Source organism: Rhinatrema bivittatum, chromosome 5 (genome assembly GCF_901001135.1).
Source record: "Rhinatrema bivittatum chromosome 5, aRhiBiv1.1, whole genome shotgun sequence".
Lineage (NCBI taxonomy): Eukaryota > Metazoa > Chordata > Amphibia > Gymnophiona > Rhinatrematidae > Rhinatrema > Rhinatrema bivittatum.
The window spans coordinates 340099980-340112810 of NC_042619.1; the positions used below are offsets into that span (position 1 = coordinate 340099980).

At 47.0% G+C, this 12831-nt stretch overlaps 1 protein-coding gene across 1 annotated transcript in view; it reads right to left on the bottom strand.

Annotated features, from left to right (window-relative positions):
- Positions 1-12831, bottom strand: part of LOC115092958 (E3 ubiquitin-protein ligase HERC2-like) — a 2733734-nt gene that overhangs the window by 936337 nt on the left and 1784566 nt on the right. The window contains 1 exon segment of the mRNA XM_029604466.1: positions 4249-4402. Coding sequence (XP_029460326.1) covers positions 4249-4402 — 154 coding nt within the window.

Genomic DNA, 12831 nt, shown 5'->3' on the forward strand with positions numbered 1-12831 from the left:
TCATATTCAGCAAAAATTCTTCCAAGCCTCAAGATCCACTTGTCATCAATACAGAAGACACTTAGATCCAAGTCAAAGAGGTTCTGGATGTTCGTAGAGAGGCATTACTTTGAATACCTTCTGAAGTGGAAGGCTTTGGTCCCAAAGAAGATTCTTGGGAGCCTCAGACCATATCCTGGACAAGGAGATGCTTCATCAGTTCCACCTCGCGCATGCTTCAAGATCCAAGTCTGGTACTCGAAGAGGAAATCGCCCTTTGAAGGGGGTGCTGCTCGACATCTCCACTCTGCCCTCCTCACCTCTTTGGCGACTCCCTCTTGCTCAAGTGGAAGTTTGGCTGCCGGTGCGTCCTTCGGCTGTCTTCCTCCAGTGTCCCTGGAGCAGCTCGCCACTGCAATCCGCCATGATTCACAGGAGCCTAGGGGCACGTGCGTGGTGCGGCCCCGACTGATGTACCAGCAGTGGCGCGAACCTCAGGGGCGTCCCCCTGAGATGACGTCATCCGTTCCGGATATTTATTTAAGATCTTTTTTATACCGATGTTCATGGCGCAAGCCATATTGCATCGGTTCACATCAAACGAAGGCTTACATCGAACGAGATAGATTACATCAAACAGAGATGGATTAACCAAAAAACTAGACCGTTGACGAAGAGAAATGAAGAATGGGGGGTTATAACTAGGAATTGGAAATACAGAAATCGAGAAACATATCAACATGGTATATTAGCATTCGTTATGGTGTCTGCCGAGTAACATACATAATATGGTAGGGTAACATTTGACATCTGTGGATGGTCCTAAAAACTAGGATAGTATCCTGGAATGTGGTGGGCATACACTCACCAGTTAAATGCACTAAGATTTTAACGGTACTGAGGCGGAAGGGTGCGGATGTAGCCTTCCTGCAAGAGACCCACCTTTCAGACAAAGAACATCAGAAGTTGCGCCAGGGATAGCTGGGTGCTGTGCATTACGCTACTGCCAACACAAGATCAGCAGGAGAGCCATTCTCATACATAAGCAGGTGCCCATCACTGTTCAGCAGGAACGGAAAGACCCACAGGGACGTTACATAATCCTTATTGCAGAACTATACCATACACCAGTGGGCTCAGGTCTTGTCAGCGTGGTCACGCCTCCCGGCAGAAGATGCTCCGGCAGGAGAGGAATTCAGAAACTGCTGGATGGCTGGGACATGGTAAACAATGAACCCCTGAGGTCGTCTGTACTCGGACTTTGGCTGAATATATTATGACTGCCCACATACCCCTCTCAAACAGCTGCGAGCAGTACGGGGCCAAGGCACGACGCTGCACCGACAGGGCCGCTGAAAAATACTGAAATATCAAAATTGTTTTATTTTCATGCAGCAGCGTTTCACCCTGCCTGGCCACCCTGAGTATGTCCATTTTGTGCACATAATTTAACATCTTGGCTATTATGACCTGCAGTTTGGCACTGTCTGCTCGTTTAGGGCCTAGCCTATGCGCCCTCTCCACCCGAAGAGGGCCGTTCATCAACGTCAGGTTAAGTTTATCTGTGAGCCAGCGCTGTAGGAATTGGCCAATTTACTTTCCTCTAGCTCTTCTGGAAGGCCGACAAATCTTAAGTTAGACCGCCTAGAGCGGTTTTCTAGGTCCTCCAGCTTGGAGGATTGTTTTTCTACAGCTGCCTTTAGCGCCATGATCTTGGCCTGAGCCATGTGGAGGCCATCTTGGTTGGCTGAAACTCTCTGCTCCACCTCCATAAATCTTTTCTCTAGGCCCGCCATTACCTGTTGTTCAGCTCCATGAGCTGTGCCGATATTTTTTTAACTTTTGTCGTGAGTGCGGTTCCCATTTCCACAGGCCCCGTGTTGTGCTCAGGCTGCGGCTTGAGCGCCTGGGCCTTATCTCTTTCTTTGTCTTTTTTTTTTAGATGCGCAAGGCCATCGCGGCATCCTATCCAAGTGGTGCACTATTGCTGGTCATAGGGTAAGCTTCCGCCGGCAAGATTAATGATCAGAGAGTTTGGGATGGGTCCGGAGGCGGGAGGGTTATGTCTAGGGAAGGGAGCATACATCTTCTCCCTTCAGTGTGTCATGTGATCTCCAGGAGAAAACATTTTTACTCATTGCATAATTAAACTTTGGAATTCATTGCTGGAGGATGTGGTGAAAGCTGTTAGTGTAGCGGCGTTTAAAAAAGGTTTAGACAAGTTCCTAGAAGAAAAAACCATATACCATTATTAAGGTGGACTTGGGGAAATCCACAGTTTAACCCAGGAATAAGCAGCATGGAATCTATCAATCTTTTGGGATCCTGCCAGGTATTTGTGACCTGAATTGGCCACTGTTGGAAACAGGATAATGGGCTTGATGGACCTTTGATCTAAGTCAGTATGGAAAAACTTATGTTCTTAAGGAAGATGATCCAAGTTGTCAGCTATAATAAAATAAACTTCTCAAAATTATTTGTCTCTGTTTTTGATAGCAAGGGCAGCATGCAATATGTCTCAACCCTGCAGATACCAAAAGATAACTGGAAATGAATGGAAACAGCCTAGAGATGTGGTCAGAGGAGACAACTCCTAATTAAGAGGTTTATAAGTGTCTGAACAGAACCCAGAGGTCCAGATTGGTGGAGAGAATGCTATTGATTTACTGTGTGAGAGACAGCAAGATAGAGAAGTGGGAATAGCAGGAGTATATTGATAGAAGAGGTAGTGATGATGGATAGAGATGAGGAAGAGAAATGGAGAGAAGTGATGTGAGATTTAGAGAGACAAGATGACAGAGAAAATATGAAGACAGATATGCATGTAACACAAAAAGAAGAACTAGAAAATGTAATCAGGAAAAGGCATTATTGAAAAAGAGGACAGACTGAAAACAGTAAAATACAATAAACACTTGAAGTAGAAAAACTCATAAGTTTAGCAGATAAAATATGTAACAGTAAATTATTCAATTATTGCATATTGTATGTACATCTGGATACATTTTAAAGTGTTTGTGTAATAATTGCTGAATTTGAAGGGTTCCCTGCTCTTTGCCCTCCTGTGAGGGAGTCTATAGGAAACTCCCTCATACCATCTTAAGGTCTGGACACAGCCTATCACGCTCAGTCTTCCTTAATATCCAAATCCACAAGGAATCCTGGGTAAATAGAGAAATCCCTCACCAGTGTACAAGAACTCAGGACTTAGAAGGGTTAGAGAGGCCCCGGGAAGCAGGGAGGAAGCCAGCCTATGCTAAACCTCCTATGCTTGATGTGTGTATACCTGAAACTTAAGGTGAGCTGCATTTTTGCTTTGATTTGCAATATAAATAAATTGTAACATAAAGGATACAGCCAGAGTCTCCCTCCATATTCCTCCTGGACGTTTCCTAAACCTCATTCACCCAAGTTACCACCCCCCCACTATTCCTGAAATTGGCAATGCAACCTTTACTGACATAGGGGCTGGGGGAGGGGGTGAGAAAAGCAGATGCAGAAGTGAAATGGATAATGTCTCTCCTCTTTCCTTAGAATTAATGTCTGAGAAGAAGAGGATAGACATTTATTTATTTAATAAATTTCTGGCTCGACATTCCAAAGTTTTTGGTGAAGTACATTAAAACATTCATATTAAAATTTAAATATACTAAACCAAAACAATACAGTGATCGCTGTGCAAAGCAATATAAAAACTCCATACTGCATCTAAAAGGTTTCAGAAAAATTGCCTATTTTACATCACTATGTTGAAAAACCTCAGGCGGCCAGAAGGCCACTGAATTTAGCTCTCACCTTCAAAAGCTTGTCTGAAAAAGGTTTTCAATAATTTCTTAAAAGACTTAGTACACGGTTACATATATATATTGCCAGGTAAAAAATTCCATTTCTTAGGACCAGCTATTGAAAAAGTTGTTTTTTATGTCTCATCGAAACTGAATAGTCATACTGAGGGGACATTAACAAATTATGACCAGCAGATCATACATTTCGTTCTGGCTCATAAATTCTCAATAAAATACTGATGCAGAAAAAAAGAGAGGATAGAAATATAGGTGCAGGTGAGTTAGAATGGTGATAGTGGGGAAAAAGGATGAGAGGCTGGAATACCCAGAGAGAACTCCCATTTTTTCCTTTAGCTCCAGAGTGCTAAATCAATTAAGTATAAATTTAGAATTCTCTCCTTCATCCGCCTACAAACTCCATCAATTAACATTATGCTACATGTATCTACCTTTTTTTACCTTGATCAACGTTTGTATTTCATACCTGGCATTTTGACTGTGCCGCTGGTAGAGGTATCATCAATATAAGGGTGGTTACTTTCCACCACCACAGGCTGTGAAGAAAGACGGCCACTCTGGGAATCTGAAGCTACATCCTCCAATTCTGTGACACACAGTTCCAAAAGCATGTCAGCCACCTGAAATGAACAAATGACAAAAGTGAAAAATAAATGAATGCTGAGGAAAAGTGTAACAACACTGCTACAGGTTCAGATGGGGAAAAATATTAAAACCTTCAAGAATTTTGAAGGTTGAGACACAGGAAGCCAGCAAACAAAACATTAAACAACTATACAGAGGAAAGGAAAATTGGTTCTTACCTGCTAATTTTCATTCCTGTAATACAGCAGATCATTCCAGACCAGTGAGTTGTATATCCCTACCAGCAGAGAACAAAAGCTTTGGACACTGCTACATAAGAAAGAATGCCACCTGCAGTCCCTCATTATCAGCCTGTATCCAAGCCCTTGAAACTAAACTTCAACTGAACTTCAACCAAGGGCAACCCTCCCAACTAACCAGAGGTCTAGGTTGCCCAAAACCAAAGAAACATACACCAGTAAGCCACCGGCCCTGCTCTTTAATAGAAATCCAATCATTCCTTCAGAATACTAAAAGCTCCACCAACTGTCTTTCGGGGTCAGAACTGGGTGGGCCTATGGAATGATCTGCTGTATTACAGGAACAAAATTAGCAGGTAAGAAACAATTTCCTTTCCTGTACATACTCAGATCATTCCAGCCAGTGCGATGTACCCAAACCACCTTACACTGGGCAGGCCTCCGAAAGACCTGCTCGCAGAACACTCTTAACGAAGGACGCCTCCTCCTGCACCCTGACATCCAAACAATAAAACTTGGTAAAAGTGTGAATGGAAGACCAGACAGCCGCCCTACAAATCTCCTGTGGAGAAAGAAGTTGACACTCCGCCCAGGAGGCCGCCTGTGCCCTTGTGGAGTGGGCTCTCAACCCCACAGGAGCCTGCTTTCCTTTAGAAATGTATGCGGAAGCGGTAACTTCCCAAATTCATCTAGAAATGGAAGCTTTCGATGCTTTGTCTTCCTTCTTGGCCCTGGCAAATAAGATTTTCTGACTGTCAAAACGCATTAGAAACCTCCAGAGAGTGGAGAAGGACTTGCCACATGTCCAACAAATGCAGCTCCCTCTCCCGGGAGGAATCATGGGACCAGTCCAGAAAAGCTGGAAGTTCCACCATCTGATTGACATGGAAAGAAGAGACCACATTGGGCATGAAGGAAGGAACTGTTCACAAGGATACTCTGTCCCAGTAAATTCTCAGGAAAGGGTCTCTACAGGATAAGGCTTGCAGCTCCGAAATCCTCCGTACCAAACAGATAGCCACCAGGAACACAGTCTATAGAGTCAAATCCTTCAATGACGCCCTTTTCAACGGTTCAAACTGTGCTTCGCATAGAGCACGGAGTACCAAATTTAAGCTCCACTCCGGGCGTACTTTGTGCACTGGTGGACTCAAATGCTTTGCTTCTCTAAGAAACCTGATGATATCCAGATGCATCGTCAACTTCTGATCCTGAGCAACATCTCGGAGGGCTCTCAAAGCAGCTACCTGAACTCAAAGCGAGTTAAAGGTTAAGCCATTAGCTAACCCCTGCTGCAGGAAATCCAAAATCTGGGACACTCCCACAGTCACGGGGCTCAGGTTCCTCTGCAAGCACCAACCTTCAAACACCTGCCAAACCCTGGCATACGCCATTTTTGTAGCAAGTCTCCTAGCCTGAAGAAAAGAGGAAATTACCGACTCAGAATATCTTTTCAGCCGTAACCTCTGCCTCTCAAAAGCCAAGCCATGAGACAGAAGTGATTGACCCGGTCCGAGAATATAGGCCCCCTGACGCAGAAGATGAGCCAGACCACAAGTCGTACCAGATCTGCAAACCAGGGACACCTGGGCCACTCCGGAGCCACGAGCACCATGGACCCACGATGCGACTCGATCAGCCTGAGAACACGGCCTATGAGAGGGCCACGGGGGGGGGGGGGGGGGGGGAAGACATAGAGAAGAAATCACGTGGGCCATGGACACACCAGAACATTGAGCCCCACTGGTACGAGTTCCCTCCTCCGACTGAAAAACCAAACCGTTTTCGAGTTGGCTCGAGTCGCCATCAGGTCCAACTGCGGAGATCCCCATCTGGCGCAAATGTGATTCCACTCCTCAAAGGACAACTCCTACTCTCTGGGGTTCAAGCACTGTCGGCTGAGGAAGTTCGCTTGCACGTTTTCCACTCCCGTGACGCGGCGATGCCCCCGAGATGAATCTCTGCCCAGGCGAACAAACGTGCTTCCAGCGCCACTGCAGGGCTCCTGGTTCCCCCCTGCCTGTTGATATACTCCACTGTCGTCTCGTTGTCAGACAAAACGCGCACCATCCGACCCCTGACTAAGGGCAGGACACTTGAAGGGCCTAGCGAACCGCCCGGGTTTCGAGTCTGTTAATAGACAAAGCTTTCTCAGACATTCGCCACAGGCCTTGAGCTATCTTGTCATGACACACTGCTCCCCATCCAGAGAGGCCAGCATCCAAAGAGACAACCACCCAAGCTGGGGGTTCCAACTTCACCCCCTGTCTCCAGGTTACGATACAATAGCCACCAAGAGAGACTACGGCTGGGTTCCTGAAGAAGAGGCAACGGAATATGGAACTGCTCCAACACAGGACTCCACCTGGACAACAGTGCATGCTGTAAAGGTTTCAAGAGCACAAAAGCCCAAGGCACCAGCTCTAATGTAGACGCCTTGGAGCCCAGGACTTTGAGATAATCCCAGGTTCTTGGCACCCTGAAGCGAAGAAGGCCTTTCATCTGAGTCTGTTACTTTAGCACTCTGTTCGTTGCCAGGAAGACCATGACCTTTTGCATGTCGAACCGCACTCCTAAGTACACCAGGCACTGTGTGGGCACCAACTGGCTCTTCTGCAGATTGATGACCCAACCAAGAGACATAGGGTAGTCATTACTCTCTGGTAAAATCACTCACAATCTTCCTGAGACTTCGCACGTATGACCCAAGCGCAGAGCTGCTGCTATTACTAACACCATCACCTTGGTGAACGTGCGAGGAGCCATGGCCAGCCCAAAGGGAAGAGCCCAAAACTGAAAATGCCGACCAAGCACCTTGAACCTCAGGAATCTTTGAAGGTTCTGCCGGATCAGAATGTGCAGATAAGCCTCCCTTAGATCTAAGGATGTGAGGAACTCCACTTTGCGCAAGCACTGCTTGGAGCGTTTCCATGCAGAACTTGGGAACTCGTAGGCACCGCTTCACCTTCTGCAAGTCAAGGATAGGACGAAAGGACACTTCCTTCTTGGGAACCATGAAGTACACAGAGTATCGACCCTGTCCCTGCTCCGTAGGAGGGACTGGACAAATGGCGTTGAGATCGAGAAATCTCTGGAGAGTCTCGCACGCGACCTCTCGCAGTTACACATGCCAGCTGTGGCAGACCCGCGTCCCGGCCCCCTTACCCTTCTCAAGTGAATCCAGTGCCTGGTCCCTTGTCTCTGGTGGCTGTAGGCCGCCGGCTCCGTCCTCGGGCCACCCTTGGTGCCTCTGGCTCAGCTACAGATCCTTGTGCTCCACATTGGGCCTTTCCGTGAGGCCCGCGGAGAGGCGCCGCCACTCAGTGCCACACCCCTCCCTACGCGCGCGCACATCTCTGGGCCTTAAGAAGGGCCCGCGGCAGGAACCAAGCCGCAGCCCCGGATGATGACATCAGCGGAGCTCCGGAATGTAATCCCTCGCTCCACTCCCTAGGATTACCTTTGCAACAGGTCTCCCAGCTGGTCGAGTACTTATTGTCTCTTAGAGATTCTCCTCGTTCCTGGTTTCTGATCCTCGCTGACTCCTGTTCCTGGTTTCCTCGTTCCTGTGTTCCTGATCCTCAACCTTTCCTCGGAGTGCCTCCTCGGACTTTGACCTCTGCTTTGCCTGACCACACCGTTGAGTCTCCCCAAGCCCGGTACTCTGCTTTGCCTGATCATGCCATTGACTCTCTCCAAGTCCGGATCTCTGTTTGCCTGACCACACCGTTGCCTCTCTCCAAGCCTGGACCTCTGCTTTGCCTGATCACGCCATTGCCTCTCTTCAGACCCGGACCTCTGCATTGCCTGACTACACTGTGGCCTCTCTCCAGACCCAGACCTCTGCATTGCCTGACTACTTTGCTGACTCTCTTCTCATCCAGACCTCAGCCTTGCTTGCCACTGCTTCCAGATTGCCGCCGGCCCTGACTCCTGCTTGCCCTATGACGCTTCTTCAGTCTATGTCCTGGACTTGGCCTATTCAGGCTTCGGCCTGTTCTTGTTGGGCACCCCCTGTCTGACTATGGTTCCTTTGGCACCCGGGTCTCTGGGACTCCGCCTTGTTCAGAATAGACTCTTACTCTCCTCTGTTGCTGCCTCTGGGCTGACCTCGATCCTTCCATTGACGATGACATACGGAGGCCCACCTAAGTCCAGTCGGCCACGGCACTCAAAGGCTCAACCCGTTGGGAATGAGGGCTGGTATTGGTGAAGCACCACTGGCCTCTGTCCATCAGCCCTCTCCGCCTGCCGACGGTTGGGACCCATAGGATCCTTCCTACGGGTTGTTCAACACCACCTCAGCCCAAGGGTCCACCTCTGGTGCAACACTCACCTGCCACGAGAAATCACCCGAGGCGTCCTGAAGTGGAAACAAGAAATCTAGAGCATAACCGTGCCGGACTACCTCCAAAACCCACCTGTCTGAGGTAATCTTCTCCCACTCCTTGTAGAAGCTGGATAATCTGCCTCTTACAACTTCAACATGAGAGACGTCCAGAGCTTTGCCGGGACCCAGAGAGAGGAACGAAAATGCAGAGAATCCCTGAAACGAGCTCGTGAAGGAAAAACCTTCTTACTCGGTTTCCTATCTTCCTTCAACCTATTGCCCTTAGTCTCCCCCAATAGTTTCATGAACTGGTCCAAATCCTTCCCAAACAAGAGTTTTCCCTTGAAGGAGAGATTACAGAGCTGCACCTTAGAGGACAAGTCCACTGACCAGGTCTGTAACCTTAAAAGCCTGCGTGGCACCACAGAGGAAACCATACTACGCACAGAGGTGCGAACCAAATCACAGAGAGCATCCACCACATAAGCCACTCCCACCTCAAGACAGGCCGCTTGCAGGGGCAAAGAGTCGCCCGCTGCTACCACCTCCGCAACCTTCTGGACCCAACACAGACAGGCATGCTGCATCATGCTGGCACACACTGCCGTGCGCAGGCCAAGTGTGGAGACCTCAAACGCTTCAGCTGAATTTCCAGTTTGCGGTCCTGAATGTCTTTCAAAGCAGCCACCCCAGCCACTGGGATTGTTGTCTTCTTGGTGACTGCCGAAACAGCCGTATCCACCCATGGCACTTTTAGAAGGTTCAAGGTCTTTCGAGAGAGGGGTTAAAGTTTTGCCATCGCTCTGCCAACTTTCAAGCTGGAATCAGGAGAGTCCCACTCCCTTATCACCAACCTTCTGATCGTCTTGGGCAGGGGAAAGGCGGTTGTCGGTCCTCGCAGATCATCGAGCACTGGATAGATTCCTTTACTATCCGACTCTTCCTGGGAGACCTTAACCCCCAACTCTTCTACAACTTGGGGAATCAATGGGCGCAGCTCCTCCAGCTTGAACAGCCACACAACTCAAGGGCCATCCCCCTCCGGGATTGGGAATCCATCCAAGGCTGGGTCATCCGTGTCGGGATCTCCCAGGTCTGGGGAGGGATCAGATCCCGGGTCCATCCCCTGCATGTCTGGGGGGCCATCTTGCAGCGTCCCAGGAGCGACCCAGCTGGAGACCGAGTTATCCCGTACCTGACGGAACCCCAGGGGCCACAGGGGAACCTGAGGATTCTGTGAAGAATGTTTGGATCCCCGCTGGACGGGTCCGCCAGCTGCTCCACTGCCCTTTTAATTCTGGATCTTTGGCCAAAAAGACCTGATGAAGAAGCAGCACAAATTCAGGCGAGAAGTCCACAGGTTGCTCGCCCACCCCCTGCGGGGTCTCGGGCTGTACAGTGTCGTCTGAAGGCGCACGAACCAGCTACATAGGGGGAAGTGGGGAGAGAGGAATCCTCCCCCGGCACCATGAGGTCAGAAGCCTCGAGTTTTGAGGCAGAGGCAAGAGACCCGGCTGAACAGAGGCCTAACCTAACTGAGTGGCACCCTCCTCTCCTGACCCGCAGTTAACACAGAGGGAGCACAAATCCAACCTACCCCCTGCCGCGCTACATGTGCGGCAGGCGGCCATCTTGGATTTTGGCACCATTCGGTAAATCGCTGGAGAGACATTGTGTGTTATAGCACTCATCGCATGCAAGATAAAAAATGGACAAGGATAGGCTAATTTTTGAGAGAACATGTTCAAAGATAACATAACGCATCACGCTGCATATCGCATTGTATGTAACATTACCGCATTGCGTACTTTATCATGTTGTGCATCATTTTATTATGCTGTATGCTATTTTATCATGTGGTGCAATATATTTTTTTATTGATATAAACCTGCTTCTTGCAGCTGCTCCTTTGAGGGTATGTCAGGTGTTCGTGGAGAGAGGAGTTTGGTGAATGGTTAGAGGAGTTGGATTTCGATTACCTAAGTACTTTGTGTGTTTCTTTTGCTTGTTTCTAAATTGTTTACCTGCAATCACTTCCTGAATATATACTGCCTTCTCATATTAAAGCAACTCACTAAGAGAACAGAGAGGAGTCTATGAAGTTCCTCAACTGTATGGCATCAAATACAATGTATCTAACAGAATTCAAGACATTTACAAAGCTGCTTAAAAATATAGGAGGCCCCTAGAGCAATGACCTCAGGTCTCAGTCAAAAATGTCCTCCTTTGTTCCTGTGTCACCCTAGCTAAATTTGGAAATATCCAAATTTTCTCCCTCTTAAATAGATCCTCACGATGAAGAAAAAAGATGGAGAATATGATTTCTATCCTCCAAAAGCACAAACGAGATCAACAAATTAGCTCTAGAAAACGTTTGTGAACAGAATTTTCCAGAAAATCAGACAAGTCCAAAGGAACATTCTGCTGGTCTCTATCTGTATTTTTCTTAGCAGATAGTAGATAATGTTTTGAATATGAGGCAACGCAAATTCAGAAATTTGTAACATCCTTCATATAGGAGAAAGCATCAGCATGTAGGTTCAAATTCTATTTAATGCTATGTTATCAGTAAAATCATTTGAGAGGGAGTTTTGAAGCCTTGCTTGGCAATCTGCCTCTCCATAAGGTACCTTATTATTTATTAATGTTTAAGATTTATATTATTTTATACCATTTAATAAAAATCTTTTCTCTAAAGCAAGTGGTTTTACGCATTCTTATTATCAGAGAACCACAGCACCTCTATTCTGTTGTCGCCAGTCACTGGCCTCCTGCCTCCATTCTGTTGTCTCTAGTCATCATCCTCCTGCTTCCATTGTCACCTTGCTGCCTGGCCCATTTTGAATGCAGCTTCTCAACATGGACAGTCTAGGGCCTTGAACAACTTTGTTGCCTGGCCCACCTTGAGTGCATTTTCTCTATATAGTCTATCAAGGGCCTTTCCTTGCATTATATTTATATTTTGCACCTGCTGTTCCATGTCTGCTGAATTGTTAACATTGAGTTGGCAAGTCCCCTTTCTGTGCTCTTTGCTGTAATCACCAGTTTGTATAAGGATAACTTCTCTGCATATGAACTTTGGCCATTTGTTACATTGATAGTTGCTGTATCATACAAATGTTACACATGTTCTGTCAGTTTGGCATGTCATATATTGTTCTTGCATAATGTGATTAGTAAAGATGCATTATTTTCAACAACTGTGTGACTAGATCTTCTAACCAATAAAGAGATCACTTTATTTAAATTTTTACTGGTATTTCATTTCCAGAAAAGTATTAAGCCTCAAACGTTAGAGTGTGATCAAAATGACCTTGCATGCAAGACTGGGCATCCTGACATGGGCACAATCTCACATGAAAGACCATTTAAGCAAGGCATGCCAAATGAAATCAAAGGATAAGCTCTCTAGGGTAGGTACTGATAGCGGAACAGTATGCACTTTAGTGCTATGCATATCAAATGATTATAGTTGTCTGTTCCAGAGAGTTTATTGTTTGATTTAATTTGCAAAATGGTCTTGCATGCGAGATGGGCACAATCTTGCAAGTGCTGACCTCTGTACTCCTGGTTTCATGCACTTATGTGGAATTTCAGGTTAATTCCTTTGCGTGAGGTAGAATAAAAGTTAACTCACATTTCTGGAAGCTATGATATTCTATTGCTGAGTCCATGTAGTAGTGTCTTCCTTCCAGACTGCAGCAATAGAATAACTTTGGACACCTGAAATGAGAGTTTACTCCACCTCATATCAAAGAAGGCACAAGCTCTCTGAGGCTTACACTTACAGCTGAACCAAACATAAGCTCTCTTGGGAAGGCAACTTCAAGGGAATAGTATGAACTTGGTATTATGCATCCTGACTTTGAAGTATTATTCAGCTATAGTTGCCTAC